The following is an 18,068-nucleotide window of genomic DNA, read 5'->3' as shown; positions in this document are numbered from 1 at the left end:
GTACCTACTGACGTGTAGGATAAATAATCGCGAAGCTTTTTGAGCTTATGAGCTTCCGCGTATACTGTACACCCCTTTCTCTGACAAGGATCCTAGACGTAGTGGGGGAAGCAAGGCGAAGGTTTGCTTGGCGCACACATCGGACAGGCAAAATAAAACAAAATCGCTCGCTACTGCAGTGAACTGACACCAGTAGAAAACTTTCGTTGCATGCGAGAACTTTTCCTCATAAATTTTCTTATGAGGGTTTTCCGCACGTAAGCGATGGATCACCCCTCAAATACCACCCCGAGTTCGAACTGCACCCAAACGTCGAATAGTAACTCCGGAGAAGATGACCGGCATTCGAACGCTGGATCAGAAACCGTGAATCCTCCTCTGGGTTCCGTCAGTTCGAATCTTCCGGGAAATTATAGTGCCAGTGTTGCTAGTTCTAGTTCCAGACAATCCCCTAAAGTGTTACCTTCGCAAGTTTTGTTACCGCTTAGGAACTCCATTTCCCCATCAGTGCCTCGTAAAATTATGGGCAAAAATCACAATAACACCGGTAAGTCTTAGCCTGGTTTTGCGTTACCTTAAATTTTCCATCAAAACCGATTTATATGCTGCAATTAAGCTATATAGTATTATAGTAGAGGCGCTGACCAGAGTTTGAGACAAACGAGTCGAGGATCTCATTCAAAATTTCATTATTGAGATTTCTGCGCACCATGTGGCCCGGCAATAGTAACGAACCAATTAATTAGAACGCATTATTAATCCATCATTCACGAAGACGGTTTTAATTGCTCACACGCCGGTTTGTCACTCAGCCTTTAGGATTTACGGTTATACTAAGTCTATCTTAAAAAAATATAAAGAAAAAATCTATTTGTTTACTTATATCAATATTTTAATTGGTCTTTTTACTAAAGCGTCATCAGTAAGCTTCACCATCAGACTATATGAAACCGTTGAAAAGACCTTTTCTTGGTCATTCACAAGAAATTAAAGAACCTGTTCGTTTTTTAACATCTTAAAGATTATTTAAGAATACAATGTATGAAATGTGTCGGATCTTGACCTAGCCTAATAGATAATTATAAAAAAAACATATATATTTTTCACTTATGTGACATTTAAGAATAATGAATTGTATGAGCTTTATATCTTCATGCATAACACAATACATGCGCGATTAGATAGGCATACAAATCATATTCATATTCATAATCATTTTTAATACCTCTCAGGATATCCTGTTCTTTAAATATAACTGAAGCTGAAGAATATCAGGGCTTGTTTGCTTTTGCGAGGAGCTTAATACTTTAAAAGTACGTCACATAGTGCTCTAAACAGATGTGCCAAATAACTTTTTAAAAACATTTCACTTATACTCACTACTATGTAAAACAGTAAATTTGATTTTCTGTGTTTTTCTTATGAATAATAAAAAAAAAACTGTAGATACATATATTTGGTAAAAATACGTTAACGGTCTACAACATTTAAATGTTTCTTTACTTCATAGATGCACAAGCTAAAACCTCGGACATAGCTAGTATGAATGACTAATTTTAAATAAAGTACAAAGTTTTGCGATCCCGTAAGGAAAATTATCTTTTTTGTTAAATCCTAATTACGGTTCTCTCTATTTTTTCCACTATAATAAATTAAACGTAAGTAAAAAACGGAATGACAATGAAACGCTTCAAGGGCGCTTAAAAAATTCTAAAAAGTATAAAAACTCTCGTAATTTATTTGTTACGCAACGGAGGAGAATATTTAATTTTATATATACTAAAAAATGTGCACGCAATAAATGATTATTCCCATAAAAAAATCAAGATATCTGGCGGTACCCACCTTCGCTGATATATTTTTGTTTCCATATAAACTGGTTCTTCATTTAAAACATCATTTTTCTCTGCAGCGGTTAGCAAGGATATAAATTTGTATCAATATTGGTTATAATTTTTCTCAAATTAATTAAATTTTTTGATACGTAAATTTGTGCAGATCTTTTTAAAACAAACAGATACGTCCCCAATTGTTGGTCCAAACTATATCTATAGATTTAGTTAAATTAGCCGTATACGAAAGTTAATAGTTTTCAATATACAAGATGTCACAATTAAATTATTTTATCAAAATTTTCTTAGGGCCCATTGTAGTTTTTTAGGTATGCAATTTAAATTCTGATTTCGTTTCAGATATTAAGTTAGGTTTATTCTAATTGACCGATGAAGTGTTTTTTTCTGATATGATTTCAAATAACACCAAAAGGTGATAACTATACAATAAAATAAAGAGAATGAAAAATTCACCTGCCCTCCTCATTTTTGCTACCTATCCCCAACATATCGTCGCACCAGCCGAACTAGATTTTTCTGGCAAAATTTTCCTTACAATAAACCATCAAGACCAGACGGAATTCTGCATCTTCTATTAAAAATTTTTCCTCGAAAAGCGATAATACAACTGATTCACATCGTAAACGCCATTTTCAGGTTACAGTTTTTACAATTATGAAAAAGAGCGTAGTACTCACGGGTATTGATCCTTCTCGTAAAACTGGGCAAAAACCTAACATAACCTGCCTCATAAAATGATGTCTGAGGTAACCAAAAGGTCATTCTAGACGAACAGTTTGGTTTTTGGTCAAAGTACAATACAATGCTACATACCGTACCAATTATAGAGTTTGTAGTGTTGTGTGCTCCTACTGGACATGAAGATAGAAGCTCTTCAATATGTGCAACATACCGATTTCCTTTAAAATTTAGCTTTCATCCAGAACATTCTACTATTATCCCATTTATCCGCTTATATTTTTAGTAGGACGTAGACATATCAGGTGAAAATAGAGGGCGCTTTCCCTGTCTTTCCCCCATGACTTAAACGCTGGTGTCTCGCTAAGCATAGTCCTGTCCCCACTTCTCTACTGACTTACACTTATAATAAAATTAACATTTTCATTTTACAATGAATGTTATTTTCGCATTTACCTCTTCTGTAGGTTTGTCGATACATTTATGGGTTAAACTTTAATATTAAATGTAACGTGACAGAGTGGCAGTAATATAGTTTGTTCTCTTCATGATTGGTGATACGACTTATGCCTGTTACATGAGGTAACACGGATGTAACAAATGCTGCATAATCGACGGGTGTGAAATTAGACATTTTTACCTTATGCGAACGAAGCAACATTTTATGTTCAAATTGGAACCAACTTTTTTTACAGCTTTTTAATCCAAAGGAGCTCAATAAGACCATGTCTTTGACATGACACAAACACAATGGAGATACAATTTATACATGGCGTCAATCCCATATAAGATCTAAACTCGTTTGTCGTCCTAACGCTTTAATATTCATCTCATAAATTTATACTTATGTCGTTTAAAAGAATCCATTATTTTCACGTTTCCAACGACCCTGTATAGATCGATTGTGGACAACTTTTTGTGGCGAGTAGTTTTTTCGCCAAAGAATGCCGAGTTCAATTTCGGTAGCGCAGCACAGCAGCGGTAAAATCGATAATTTAGTTTTTTCTCTAGTCGGGTCTGCTCGAAAAATTTTTGGGATAAAAACTAGTCCGCGGCGAGTTTGTCGGGTCTCGGCAAAAAACGTCCGGTAAAAACTTTCCAGACAGTTTTTCATATAGCGCCAGGTTCAGTCGATTTCATAGCGAGGCGTTCTCGAGTACACTCAGACGAACAAGTTATTGTTATTTCTCGCTGTAGTCCAGTCAAAACCAACCTTATCTCTTGTGCTTTTGTGTCTCCCACACTTTGAAATATTCAAGGAAAAATGCTCAAAAATGGCCTCTTGCGTAGTAATTCTGTGCAAAAAATGATCTCCTGTGTGAGTATGATTGATATGAATGCGCGAATTGATATCATGTAGCTTAAAATTAAAATCCAATTAACGCCCAAGATATGAGACACTCACACTAATGACAGTTACAACGCACTCACACTGAGTGCGTCGTTACTGATAGCATGAAGATTAAAATTTTATTCTAGTTAACGCATAAAATGTCATGCACTCTCACTGCCAACAGTGACAATGCACTCACACAGAGTATGTTGTTACTGTTCATGCTAGCAAAGAAATTCGTTTGTTAAGGAACCCGTTTTTGCACTAAATTGGGTACATATATTACAGCAAACAAATCTAATAATAACTAAATACGTGGGGATGTATATGTCTCAAATCGATAGACCCCTGAAATATGTCAATTTTATTCTTGAGTTCTAAACGAATTTTTGTCGATCTATTGAAAAAGAACAGTTTCTACATCTAAATTTAAGCTCTCCCTTTTGCTAAAAATTATTTTCAGCGTTGACCTTTGAAGATTTAACTGGACTAACATGTTTTTTTTCTAAATAAAACCCAGACGGTGGAGTGTATTGATTAGATGGATATTAAACTGAGAAAAAATATCAGTGTTTTTACCCCGTTTTAATTTTTTATAAAAGTGTATGTCTGCGACTTTGTTTATTTGATAGTAGAACTGTTTTTAAATATTTAAGATTATAGACTTTCTATAATCTTAAATATTTAAAAAGCGATTTAAAAGGAGAAACTTTGGCCTTTGTAAAGAAGGAAATGAAATTATTCCCGTAGTCTTTATAAAATATAAAAGCGGGAGGGAGCGGTTTAATCTAAAAATTCCTATGTATATGCAGCGTTTTTGTCAGTTCTACATGCCATAAAGCTAAACCAGGTCGTGCACATATTGTAAAAGAAAGGTGTATATGCTATTTTGGCATCATTTCAAACAAAGTTATATTTCTCGTCAAAGAAATATCTGTTTCCATACAGTTCGAACGTTTTATTTTTCCCTGGCTAGTCGTCCTATTCCAAGATGAAATTTCTAACCCAAGTGCACTACCTACTTTCTTATCGATTGCGCCGTAACGAAATGAAAAATTGAAAATGTTGTTCTGTGGGAAGGAAAGTTATACCGGGTGAGCATTAAAAAATGCCGCAGGAAGTGGTGAACCGTAAACGTAGGGCATTGATTAAACAATTTATTATTCACCATCAAAATTGAACTAACTAGTGAATTGATTTGAAACATACCTGTGATATTTCAACGCTCATTTAACTTTTTTTTAATAATCTCTTTTTGTTATATATTTATTATATATTTATTTTCGTATTTTGATCAAAGAAAAGCCCGTTTATAAGCTGTGGCAAACGCGTCCAAATAAAATTGAAGTACTGTACGTATATTAAAATAGATTGTTTATAGTATCTATTGGTCTCAAACCACTTTTTTATCATCATCAAACTTTTTAGAAGTAAACCTCGATTATTTCTGGTTAAATTTTTTTAAGCCTAAAGTAATTTTCCATTATTATTTTTAATAATTTCGGTGCAATAGCTTTTATAATATCATTTCATGGTACAAAGAAGAATAATGTGATTATTGTCTAAAGTAGTACCGAAGGATCAGGTAAAAACAGAGGCAAGATCAGGTTAATAATATCAAAAAAACTGTCTTGCCATGAGGCGGCTATACTCGGGTACAGTCGAGGAAAAAAGCCAATTTAATGGGTCGCTAATACGCATTTTTGTCGGTGAAAGTAGATGTGGTGTTTATTTTCTTTAATTTCCTTCCATGTCCATGTTGAATTATTTAAGTGACATACTCATGTGTAAATTGTAAAAAGTGTACCCACCTTTTCACATAAATTCCTCATTTAAGGAAGATCATTTAAAATTATATTCCTTAAAGTATTATGACTTCACCTAAAAACCTAGAAACCTTTAAGTGGCGTAGCTATTCAGGTTTTTTGTTTTAGTTTTTGTTATTTGTATATCCCATAATTTGTATGTGTATCTACTTCAATATTTTTGAGCTCTTTTTTAAGTGGAAATGCATGTTAGAGATCCAATTTTCAAAAGTGTAAATTTATTTCGAGGCTTGAGAACCAAAAATTATAGTTCCGAAATATAACCATTATATAACTATATTTTTGGTAGTGATGGCCGAAAAAGTGTGCTTAGTAACCTACATATGTTTTGCTACATATATATACATACATATAATAAATATATTATATTATTGAATACAATTATTTTTTCAGTGCAATAATGGATGCTCTTACGCGTCCCATGGAAGCCTATTTTGAAATACTTCTCTGGACTCTCCAATCTTAAAACATAGTTTTTTTTGGATTTTTCTCCATTAGAATAAAAAAGTTTCAACGGCAATTTTCACATACAAAAACCATTATTACGTTTCTAACGCATAATTATAATACAAAAATAACCATTGTCTAGTCCACACCATTATATGCAAAAATGGTAGTTAATGGCAGACCCTTATCCTCCATCAGCACCCATAAATCACGATCCCTAAGGCGGGTTTTAGCATTGTAGTATTTTTAGCAAGGGCCTAGGAAGTTTTTGATTTACCATCTCATTGGGTGAACTGTTCGAGGGGTGGGTTCCACCACCCCACGGAGCCGACCACCTACCCTAACGATTTCTATTGTCAGTACAACCCTCGTGCCCAGGTAGTCGATCGAGCATGTTGGCTTTTTTGCACGGCCATAAAAAACCAACCCTTCCAAGTTAGGCACTAGGGTCACTTTGAATAATTACTATATGTAAATCTTTTAATATGGGAATATTGTTTTTTGTGCGGTCTTAAGGAAGTATTTTTTTTTAACTTTGTAGATACCTATACTGTGAGAAAACTTTTTCTGGTCTTTTTTAATTACCAGAGATACTTCCTTGTTTTTTGTTGACACATTTAAATCGCCCCCTTTGGACCGAAGGAATCAAGAGGTCATTGTCTTTTATTTGGTCTTCCTGGTTTGTTTTAGTACTTTTTTGCCGAGTGACTCGTTGAATATTGATTACCATGGGAAAGAGCAAGGATGTTTTTTTTTTAGTTTTTACGGTGTAGGCACATTTGTTCAATTTAAACTCAATCGAAACTGAAGCAGTTAAGTTCGCCCCAAAACCGAGTTTTAAATACAGCTAGTGTGACCAAGATAAAGATGTCTGTCTAGCATATGGTAATGTCATAATTAGTAAAAAATTAACACGTGTGGTTAATTGGGGGAAAAGTTGCACAGTTTACAGAATAATAATTAATAAATAATTATATCAGGTTTTGTAAATTACGTACACATTTTTTTAAATTGCAATTTAGCAATTCTGATTTGAATTTCTCTTTATTATAGGTAATAGATACTCAATCGTTTGTCAATTTTTTCAATTTTAACATGTTAATATCCGTTTTGTTTTATAACACTGGATTTTTCTATAACGACCATTAAATTATTATTTTTAGGCACGCGCTGGACGGGCTTTTACCAGTTTTAAAAAAATTCTTTAATTTGAAATATGTACGTAGTAACACTTCACTTAACTGAAGCTAGTAAATCCTTATTTATGTATTATATTTTATGTACACTATTCACTGTGTATAGTCGCTGTTTTCAACATTTGCATTAAAATCATAATCCAGAAATCGCGGTTTCGAATTTTCAGATCTAACCCATTACAATCCTGATTTATTGGTGACTTAAGTACTTCTATTTGCGTTTTTTTGGGAATTATTCTGCAAAAAAATGCATTAATTCCGTAAATAATTCGTACAATTCTGAAAGAGGTTCAAGCAGATATTATATTACTCAAATGAACAACATACTTAAGCAAAATTCAAAAATTCATGTCATTCCGGATGCAAATATTTTTTAGTTTGCCCTTAATAAGTGAATTAAGGTAACTTCGACTTAAGCGAAATTGAAAAAACTGAATCTCACGTTTTTCCGTATTTAAAAATTGTATCTGGTCGTTTCACATCGGATTATGTAAAATTTAGAAAATAATACTTCGATAAAGTTCGTATTCAAAATAAAAAAATACTACGCCTCTTCACAATAAATACGTCATTATATGATGGTTTTATACTTATTGTCTGTTAAAATAAAAAAAAATGTTTAATCTAATATTTACCATCAAGACGTTTTTTTTTACAAAAATTATTTTCCAAACGCTGAACGTAGATATTAAAGAATAAAAGTAATTAGTGAAGCAGAAGGGATGGTAAAACGACAGAAAAGGCACCGCACCCTTTCACATTCCTCCACACTCGGCCCAATATAAACGCTATTGCTCGATTCGTTTGGTCGCAACTAAGGTCCAGATTTCTACCTGTGCAGTTTTTATGATGGTAGGTCCCGTTCTTGCATAATTAAAATTGTGTGCTCGTTTTTTTCTTTTTACCGCCGAAAAAAGTGCTTAGAATATCTCGTTAGTCCGTGAGAAAAGGGTCAGAAACCTGTAAGAAAAAAAACAAAAGGCCCTTCGAAGATGTACCTGGTGTTTTTTCGTGGGCGCTTTTGTACCATTAACATATTCAAATGGTCTGTTGACATTTCGTGTTCGTGCATATTAAGCAGCCTGACATGCCTGATTTTTTTTTGAGTTCACACGCGAATCCTTCAGCTTCCTCATTGTTGAGGTCGGCTGGCTTATTAAGCTTTTTTATTTTCCCGTTTTATCTCTACACCCTATGTAAAGCTGGGAGTCTATAAGGTCCTATGGTTCCTTCTTTGGGTTTTAGAATGTCCGCTATCCTTTCGCCGTCGGGCTATAGATGCCTTATATTCGTCTCAATAATGACAAGCATTTTTTAAATTGAAAACCTTGTCGAGTTACCAATTCCAATTTTTCCATTTTGATCTTGGGAATTAAAATATATGAAATACGTACTCAAGGACGAAAGCTTGCCCTAATGCCCTAAATCCAAAATCGAATTGCACAACCACGTTGCGTCGTTCTCTTTATATCGTATTTAAATCTTGGAAGCTCCGACACTTTTTAGGTCGATTTAGGTACAGTAGAATCAATAGAGTCAATGGGTTTTCCTATTTTTAACAAATAAAGTTATATTCCATTACCTACCTCCTGTTATATCATTCTATAATTGTTTTAGTATTTCCTACCTCCTTTCCCAATAACTTAGCCGAACTGCAGCTGTACAGGGTGATGCAAAATGCATCTCTATTGCTGTATTACGATACGTTATTGGAAATGGGTGGTGACGATGTTCAACAACTTTGTGACGCTGGTGAGGATGAATTCCTGGAAATCATGTCGTTAGTAGGTAAGTGAACACAATAAAAACCAACAGTTCGGCTTGTCCTAAATGGCTCAATTAAGGAAATGGGCACTTGTCCATCAGCAAGGGGAGTTTTTGCCGAGGAAAATTTACCGAACTAAACTTTAACTAAATGAAAACCACATAAGTTTATAATAATAATAACTTAAATACCTGTGGTTGCCAATAACTACAGTAAGCACTTAATTCATATCCTTATTTGCCTTCATTTTTCTCAAATTCTTTAATTTTTACTCTTGTCTAATTAAACTGATGCATATAGGCATGGCGTCAAAACCACTTCACGTAAGGAGGCTGCAAAAGTCCTTGCAGGAATGGGTCACCAATCCGATAAAATTCAAAATTCCCTTGGTTCCTGGGGAGGATTTTGAAATTGAACTCTCTAGTCCTAGAGTGACGAGCAACCATGTATTTTACTCTGCCGCTGACAGTGGAGAAAACAGCCGAACCATGTATTCTCCCTCTCCAGCCGATATATGTGCCTTACCTCCAGTAGTTAGTCCAAGTCTGAATATCAATAACAAACGGTATAACAATCCTTCTAATTTACCACAGCCCTTTTCTAATTTCGAACACCCAAAGGCCTTATTCCCCGATGGACCCCGCGTGTCCTCCCTCAAGCAGTTCTAGCCCTGGAGGTAATTCTTCAGTAGTATCTCCGAACTTAATGGAAAGTCAAATAGCCAAATTAGCGGCTGCAGCTGAAAGACTGAGTAAACAGTTACCTAATTTAGAACCAAAACCACAAAATGCCAAGAAAAAAGTCTGTAAGGAGTTAGAACTTGTAATGTCCATGCCAGAGAATGATCCTAGGCGAATGGATGAGATTAGAAGATACGCTGCTATTTATGGGAGGTGTGATTTTTAAGATTATCTGAGGTTTTATCATTCTTGAGATTTGGATTAATTCGCAGGTTTGACTGCAAGAGGAAACCTGAGAAGCCTCTTACACTCCACGAGGTGTCAGTTAATGAAGCAGCGGCACAAATTTGTCGGTTTGTTCCAGCTTTGCTGACTAGGAGAGATGAATTATTTCCTCTAGCCCGGCAAGTTGTGAAAGACTCTGGTTGTTATTATTCGAAAACACAGTATGTTGGTCTCATTAATAATACTTTGCATGTTGAAATATATATATTTTTTTAATAGATTATCGGCAGTCTACATGAACAAACAAACAAATATGAGCATGGGCCATGAAAGGCTTGATCAGATAGACACCAATGTAAATAATAGGATACAGGGTAGATTTCAGGCGGAGGCAGACAGCCATCAGCATAAAAGGATAAAAGTTGAGCCGAGTTCAGACAATGATGAACAGCGACAGGTCAGCAATCATCAGCTACCAAGGCACAGTAAACGCTATTTTCAGCATTCCCAGCCAGACGCATACATTGATCTAGATAACTAACTTTTAGATCCTTTCATACTGCTTACATTATTAATGACAATATGTTTGCCATGGTGAGGTCAATGGAAACTTCGTAATCAAGGTTTTAGGTTTACATGAATGTTACACTCTGGCAAATGTTTGTTCATAATTCTCCAGCTTTCGCTTGCAGCATGTAAATTTCCTAAAATATTTATGAAAATACTTCACCTAGTCACAAAAATTCACATTTAAATTAGCCACTAATTAGTTGCTGCATCTGTTGCTTTATCGCTTAAAATTTACCTTACCTTGGTATTACCATATTGGTGCAATATTGATGATATGGTAAGTATATGCACTTCATAAGGTAAGTCTGTGATATAAGATATCTTTCTATGACATCGGCCCTTTTTATTTTGTATTTTTTTCTTTATCTGTGCAATAGCGCTTTTGCAAGCAAATTTGTACATTTTAGAGCGTTGTTGTCGTGTGATAAGCAAGTACCTTACTTAAATTAGGGAATTCGTATATAATATTTGACTGACTTATTTCTTCTAAACTCCAATTGTGATATCTTTCAGGTGTTGTAGATCTGATATATGAGCGATAGATTAGGAATCAAATTTGAAAAGCGCGTCGAGTCAGAGCAATATATAAATATTTGATGTAATTTGCAATAACATTAAATCTGAATTTCATTTATGTGTGAATAGCTAGAAATACCAAAAATAAATAAAAAAAACGACACCACATTAGGTGGTTTAATAATAATCCATACAAATAAAAAAATTTAATGTTAAATCCAAAAATAATTTCGTGGCGATTTTGTAACTCGCACAGTTTCGGAGATATGTAGCAATAGTCGGCACACTTAATTAATTCTGAAAAAATATATATACAAATAAAAAAGGAAAATATCGCCTCAAGAAAATTATAAGCTTTTACCTGGTTTTTAACCTAAACCTGAACTCCGATTTCTATAATATCAAATATGATTGTCCAATTTCTTTATGCAATTTTCATTTTAAAGTAAAAATGGCTTATGTACATTTTCAACAACCCATATATTACAGTTTCTTTGATCTAAAATTTCTTTTCTTGTTACGTCAAGGGCACATTATATAGTGTAGAAACGGTATGTAAAATTTTATAGCTTTTAATTTGCTTTCAGAATGGAGATTTAATATAGAACTTAGAGCATTACTTTCACCTAAAACTATGTACGTATTTTAGGATTGACAGGGTAAGCTACGCTACTCAAGGGTAAGTTAGCATAAATGGGTTATATGGCGCTTTTGCTTTGCATGTCTCATGTATATTACATTTCTAAACCATCGAAAAATTATGTTAAAAATTGTTATTAAGCGAGCTGTCTCAATTTTGTAAATCTAAAAATCTCGTTTTTAGGACTATGACGAGGTCTTAGCAGTACGTCATTCAATACAAACTTTATTCCAAAAAAGTCACCACCAGGTGTTAAGGTTGGTATCTATTTCGTAATTTATTATTAACGAACCAAAAGTTTGACTGAAAAGAAATTTTAGGGACGGACAGCGAACATCTTTAGGGATTGAGCTAGAAGAATCAGATTCGCAGTTTACTTATAGCAATTCCAGCTCACCTCAGGTATAAATTTACAATCGTTTAGCAGTAAAGTATAAATTATGCTTAACAAGAAAATTTAATGGTCTTCTCGATAAAATTTATAAGGGAATTTCTGTAAGTTTCAGGGGCAAGACCAAGAGTCAGCTTCTACGGGTAGCGTAAGTACAAATAATTTATTTGAATACTTACACGCAATGTCATTATTTTATTCTCATTGAGAAAATAAAAATTCAAATAAATAAAGTTAATTTTATTTCATGAGCAGGAACCTGTATGCGATTTAAGTAGTTACCTAAAATAATTCAAAATTCTATTTCAGTAACAAAAAAGATAATTTCAATTGCATTAAAGAACCCAAACTATTTTTTGGCATTTAGAATTCTTATCTCCTTTGAGTTATGATCTCGTTTCCTATACAGAAAAAAAATGACGATACTGCCGAAAACGATGATGAATCGAGCAAGTTCTCTCCAAAGGTCCAGATAATAGCAGCTAGTGGGGATAACATCATAGCTGTAGCAAATCCAGCTTTAGCAATGTCTCCAGCCATCCTTCCAAGACCGCATTCATCCATGAGGGAAAGAAGAGGAGAAGAAGAAGACTAAATACTACATGAATTTACAGAGAGTAATGTCACTGATATATTGAGGCTCATGGATAGATTATTTGTGTCATTGATTTAAAATTTTTCTAAAATACGAAAAATTCCCTATGAGCCTCAATAAAGAAAGAGTCGGTGTGTTGATCATGATGTGGGAGACAAAGTTTAAATATTTATTTATTAACAAAAGAAGTTCACTTTGTTGTTTAATTTAATTTGTCTCATAATATTTTTGTCATTAGTTTTAGATCTAATTGTAGATTAGAAATAACGGCGATAGTTTGTGATAATTAAAGGCCCAAAATCTTACTAGAATTTTTGTATATACTTCATGGGTATACTTAACTACCTTCAAGAAAAATCAGTTAACTAATAAAGTTTTCCTGACATGACATAGGCACTTAAAATTATTCTTTTGTAAATGGGAATTTTCATTAAATTTTAAAAACAAATTTAACCATGTACTTTAACTGAAAGATTTTATATACCTTATTAATAAATTACTACACATGCCTATATATATATAGATCCATGGCGCAAATCCAGACCTTTGTTACATTTAAATATAAGGATTACTTTTTATGTTATGCATTTCATTTTTCAGTGTTCATTTAAACACAAGTGATTTATTTTCTGCGGAAAATAGTTTAAGGTTGAACTTTTTAGCGTTTATGCAGAAATAGGTACAAGGAGTATGAAGTAAGGTGTAGAATTACAATATGGAAACTTACAGGCACGAAGAAATGAAGCAAAAAAATGAAGTTATGAAATGTGAGTCAAACTCAATATATGGAATAAATGGTTAAAAGATCTTACCCATTTTTGTACTGGGTGACTGTAAAGTCTTTTTCTGCAAGTACATAAGTGTCTCTTATCTAACTAGTACTTAATGATAAATTTTGACAAATTAAATACTCAAGTCTGAATACTGCATAACCCAGAATTCACTGTTTTTCAGAAACCGCATTCACTACTTTATTTTGTATACGAAAATTAGAAATATTCTTAATACTAACACTGGCATCTTTAAAATTAAATTCTCATGGCCCTTCTGTAATGATAAATTCAGTTTGCAATGCTTTTTCCAATCCAATCTAGAAAACTTGTCACTCTGGTATACACGCCAGGATATCCAGCTTCAGCGCATCGGAACCCATAAGAAACAACTCCCACTTGATAAAAGTGGACGAGTCGTTGATTGTTCCTATTTTCGACAATCCCATACATAAATGGACCTAAATTTTCGTAGTATCAGAAGAGCACTAGGTACGTATATGTGTCAGCCTTTACCTCCAGAGTCTCCTTTACAAGCGTCCTTCAGACCGTTAGGAAATCCTGCACACAAAATTGTTCCATCAATTGTGGTTTGATTGCCATATGCTCTGGCACATTGACTGTTGTCCATTATGGGAATTTGTACATATTGTAGTGCCGAACTCGAAGGGCCATCTATATATTTACTCCGTAATTCTCGCGTTACATAGAAGTTCTACTTGAATTATTAATACTTACTGAAATAGAGATTCCCCCATCCAGCTACAAACGCAGATTTCGTTAATAAATTGAGAGTTCTTATATTAGTTTGCCAAGGGAGGCATATCGGCCAAACACTATCTGACATTATAAAAATAAGTGAAAATGTAAAAATTGTTTTGAAACAATATACCAAATCCTTTAGTGCTTCGACCAAGTGTTAATATGGCAATATCGTTAATGAATTTTTGGGCGCTATAGTTTTCATGAATTTTGGCTTGGATCAGAGGGATGTCCGTCGGGCGAGCCCCATCCGAATCGTCATATAAATCCAGTTCTCCCACTCTTGCCAAATACCTGTTAAATCAGTACCAAAATTAACACATATTAACATAACTAATAAGAACCTCACAAATCTTTTCTGTTCGCAACGCAGTGTGCTGCGGTAAGAACATGCTTGTAAGTTATCAACGATCCACCACATAACCATCGTGGTTGATTGGGATTTTTAGTATTTTGATATCCTAGGGCTACTATCCAGGGAAACTCTCCTAAAATATTATCTGTTACTTAAACTCACATAATTATCATCAGGAAATATTCACCTAAATGAGCAGGATTTCCACCAACAACCCTCGGGAATGAAGTGTTGCTTTGCCCGCATTGCGGTGACACCAAAAATCCATATGAGTTAAACGAGTTATCCACCACAGGCTGCAAGTAGTGTTAAGTTCTATGAGCTTTTCTGAAATAAAATCTACAGGGACTTACATCGACTATTGGAAGTTCCCTGGTAGTTTCTTGAGGGCAGCACACATATGGCGTACTTCCATTAACTGCACAGGAGTATAGTTTTAGATTGTTAATCATTTCTGAAGTCAAACCTGATGGGTTGTTGAGGATATCCAACAAAACTTTGCAGTTATAGACGCTTATGCATTTTCCAGGTTGGTCGTTGGGTGTTTTACATGACGCTGTGCCTTGAGCTGGAAACGTCGATGGTCATGATCAATTATTTAGGTGTATGGTAGGTATTGGTGGAATATAATGTCACGGTTTCCCACGAAGATTCCAGAAAGAACCAGTAAAAGTAATTAAAAAAAAAACACTGATTTTGTAGCTTTAAATTATACATTTATGTTGTATTACATGAAAGTACCATACGTTTTCTTTTCCATTATAATTCTTCTAACTTTCTATATTTTATCTCTCGTTCAATTTCAAGAAATTACTTTTTGTGGACAATGATCATATCAGTCAAATTAAACAAAAACTATAGATACTCGTGTGATATTGAAAAATGAAGTAGACGGTTGAGTCAAAGTAAGGAAATTCCAAATGATACTTTAAATACATAAAAGGTATATGAATGTATTTAACATACAGTAGAGTTAGATATATATCTGTTGCAAGTATTTAAAGTAAATTTGTTCAAAATACATTGTTGGATATTTTTTAATATGGGAATCTATACTGTTAGAGACAAACAGAAAAATGTTGCAAGCATAATAACTCTGCATAAATTATATCGCTTATACAGGGTATATTTTAAGTAGAGGTTTTCTTTTTAACCTGACATACACTGAAATAAGTAAGCAAAATCTTTATGTAATATTTTTTTAAATTTTCAAAACAACCGAAATATGCGCGTATAAAAGTTTTAATAAGTAAACGAAACGTTTAATTATTATTCATGCTAGAACTAACTACAAAAGATATTCTAAATTGTCATTTATTTCATTTACGCTAATCGTCGTTCGACTTATCCACGACTCTGTACATGCTATTAAAATAGATTCATTTCCTTAAAGTGTTTCTGCGGTGTTTTCAATACGTTCACGTCACTTTGCTACTATATTAATTTTAATCTTAAATACCAAATTTCCATCCCACAAATGCAAATCACATGAAATTAAGTTTAATGATCTCTCACGAACCATCTTATTGGTCCTTTGCGATTTATTTACCTGTTTTGATTATTTCAAAAGTTCTGTACTTTTTTTGTTTGAGATTTTGAAAAAATGTTACATAAATATTTTGCTTAGTATTTTGAGGTCTATGTTGTGTTAAAAGGAAAGACTCACCCTGTATTATCACGATAAATCATGCGTTGTAGTACTAATAGTTGTTTTGGCCTCTGCAGTTCCTAATTGTGTCAAATAATATAGAGTATGCAGATTACATACATGCATGTATGATGAGCGTATATAAAATTGATAATTAAGCGTTATCTCAATAAACTTATTAATTAACCCACTACAAGTAAGATTTAGACAAAGAAACTAAAACCATTATAAAATTCTCTAAATAGTCTCGGCCTAGATATATTTCAAAAATAGTAAGATTTCCAGAAAAAAAACACATAAAAAATAAACATAATAATAACTTTTGTCCAAATAGATATTTATATTATTTAAAAGTAGGAAAAGTGCATGTAAAATTTGGAATTACCAGGATTCAATTTACACAGTTTTTCCTTAAAAAGGACGGGATTTTATATAATAACACTAACAACTAATCGTTCCATCAACAAGTGCATAAAAATACGTAATTAATGAAAATTATGCATGCTAGTATAAACTAGGTACCTAACTGCTAAGTTAATGTTGGGCATTAGAGAGTATATGAAGGCAAAAGTGACGGTTGCGCTAAAGTTGCTAGAATATTTTTGAGTAATTAGGATTTTTGTGGGACAAAATTTTCAATTGGTTATAATCACAAACAGTTTCAATACACTCCTAATTAAATTTTATGAAAAAAAATTAAATATATTTTTTAATAGCACCTACTTCTTAAATAGCTCTAATAATAAAATCAGGATAACTTACCTTGAACGGGTATTCCAATAGAAAGTAAACTCACAAATAAACTGAACAAAAATGTGAATTTAGACATTGCACTCAGTAATACTAACAACACTATTCCGAATAAGTTCTGATCGCCAGGGGCAACATACATCTTTGAGTCTTACTAATATCTATTATTTTTGCAGTGATTCCTTTAATAAACAACGTTATATTATGACGTAGTCCAACCATTGTCGGTGAAGAAGGTCGGCAATTCATAGAGTGTTCTCTCATGTCGACCGTATCCCATTATGTATATATCGGAGATTTATTAATTCTTAAGTTTAGAAATGTAAAATTTAAGTTAGCAATAAGATTGAAGAACAAGCTGACAGGTTTATCTTGAAGATAAACCACTGTTAAAAGAGGTCACTATTACCGACGCAATTAAAGGCCATGTGAGGAATTTGGTCCGTGAGAAACCAGAACGAGTAGGTACCATTCCCTTGAGCCGAGAGGACCATGGAGAATGGGAAAAGTGAAGAAGGCAGTAAATAGAAAGAAGGGCAAAGTAGCGGTCGAGTAGTAGTGAATTCGTTAGCCTTGTATTACTATTATTTAATATAATAAAATATTAAAATTATTAATGATGGAGAAACTTCCTAACGTTACCCCGACATGCGTATTTATAGGTATAAGAAGGTAAGCGTACTTCGTGATTTTATTACTTTCAATAATTTTATTTTGATACAAATGTCGTACGACTATGTATTCGGTTATGATAGTTTAATTGCTAATTTTGATAATAACCGCTGTTAATTAAAACACGATATGGCAAATATGTCGGGGAATACGGTGTTTCCCCACATCGGCATCGTTTTTACAAATTCAATAATATAAATTTGAAGATGATCTGTTTGGAAAAAATGTTGTACAATTCGAAAAATTAATATTTATATGAAATCTAAATAATTTCACTGACCTCAATTAATGAAACGAGAAATTACATTCCCTTATTGAGAAATGTTCTATTTTGTATGAGTGGACACAGAAAAAAACCACCTCTCTTCACTTGAAAATTTGTTTCAGCATTATTAT

General features: G+C 33.5%; 2 protein-coding genes across 6 annotated transcripts; one reads left to right on the top strand and one right to left on the bottom strand.

Moving 5' to 3' along the window:
* The first annotated feature begins 104 nt into the window (after window positions 1-104).
* Window positions 105-13,293, top strand: nab (NGFI-A-binding protein homolog). Of its 5 annotated transcripts, XM_066302773.1 has the most exons (11): window positions 3,584-3,849; window positions 4,841-4,958; window positions 8,951-9,121; window positions 9,399-9,663; window positions 9,719-9,991; window positions 10,051-10,224; window positions 10,283-10,460; window positions 11,913-11,986; window positions 12,050-12,131; window positions 12,230-12,268; window positions 12,530-13,293. In XM_066302773.1, exons 3-11 carry the CDS (start codon window positions 9,004-9,006, stop codon window positions 12,713-12,715), a joined length of 1,389 nt encoding a protein of 462 aa, XP_066158870.1. In that variant the 5' UTR covers window positions 3,584-3,849; window positions 4,841-4,958; window positions 8,951-9,003; the 3' UTR covers window positions 12,716-13,293. The 5 variants fall into 5 exon arrangements, 4 of the variants coding, with proteins under 4 accessions (XP_066158869.1, XP_066158867.1, XP_066158870.1 ...); XM_066302772.1 differs by lacking the exons at window positions 3,584-3,849; window positions 4,841-4,958 and adding an exon at window positions 115-547 and having other exon boundaries at window positions 12,236-12,268; XM_066302770.1 differs by lacking the exons at window positions 3,584-3,849; window positions 4,841-4,958 and adding an exon at window positions 115-547.
* Window positions 12,346-17,229, bottom strand: LOC136350743 (venom protease-like). Its single transcript, XM_066302776.1, has 8 exons — window positions 17,013-17,229; window positions 14,956-15,170; window positions 14,790-14,898; window positions 14,597-14,735; window positions 14,378-14,541; window positions 14,224-14,325; window positions 14,002-14,160; window positions 12,346-13,946 (listed from the first exon to the last, which is right to left on the bottom strand). Exons 1-8 carry the CDS (start codon window positions 17,140-17,142, stop codon window positions 13,777-13,779), a joined length of 1,188 nt encoding a protein of 395 aa, XP_066158873.1. The 5' UTR covers window positions 17,143-17,229; the 3' UTR covers window positions 12,346-13,776.
* Window positions 17,230-18,068: the final 839 nt, after the last annotated feature.

Source organism: Euwallacea fornicatus, chromosome 3 (assembly GCF_040115645.1).
Source record: "Euwallacea fornicatus isolate EFF26 chromosome 3, ASM4011564v1, whole genome shotgun sequence".
NCBI classification, from domain to species: Eukaryota; Metazoa; Arthropoda; class Insecta; order Coleoptera; family Curculionidae; genus Euwallacea; species Euwallacea fornicatus.
Note: the sequence above shows the minus strand (reverse complement) of the source record. Positions and strands in the feature narration are given on the sequence as shown.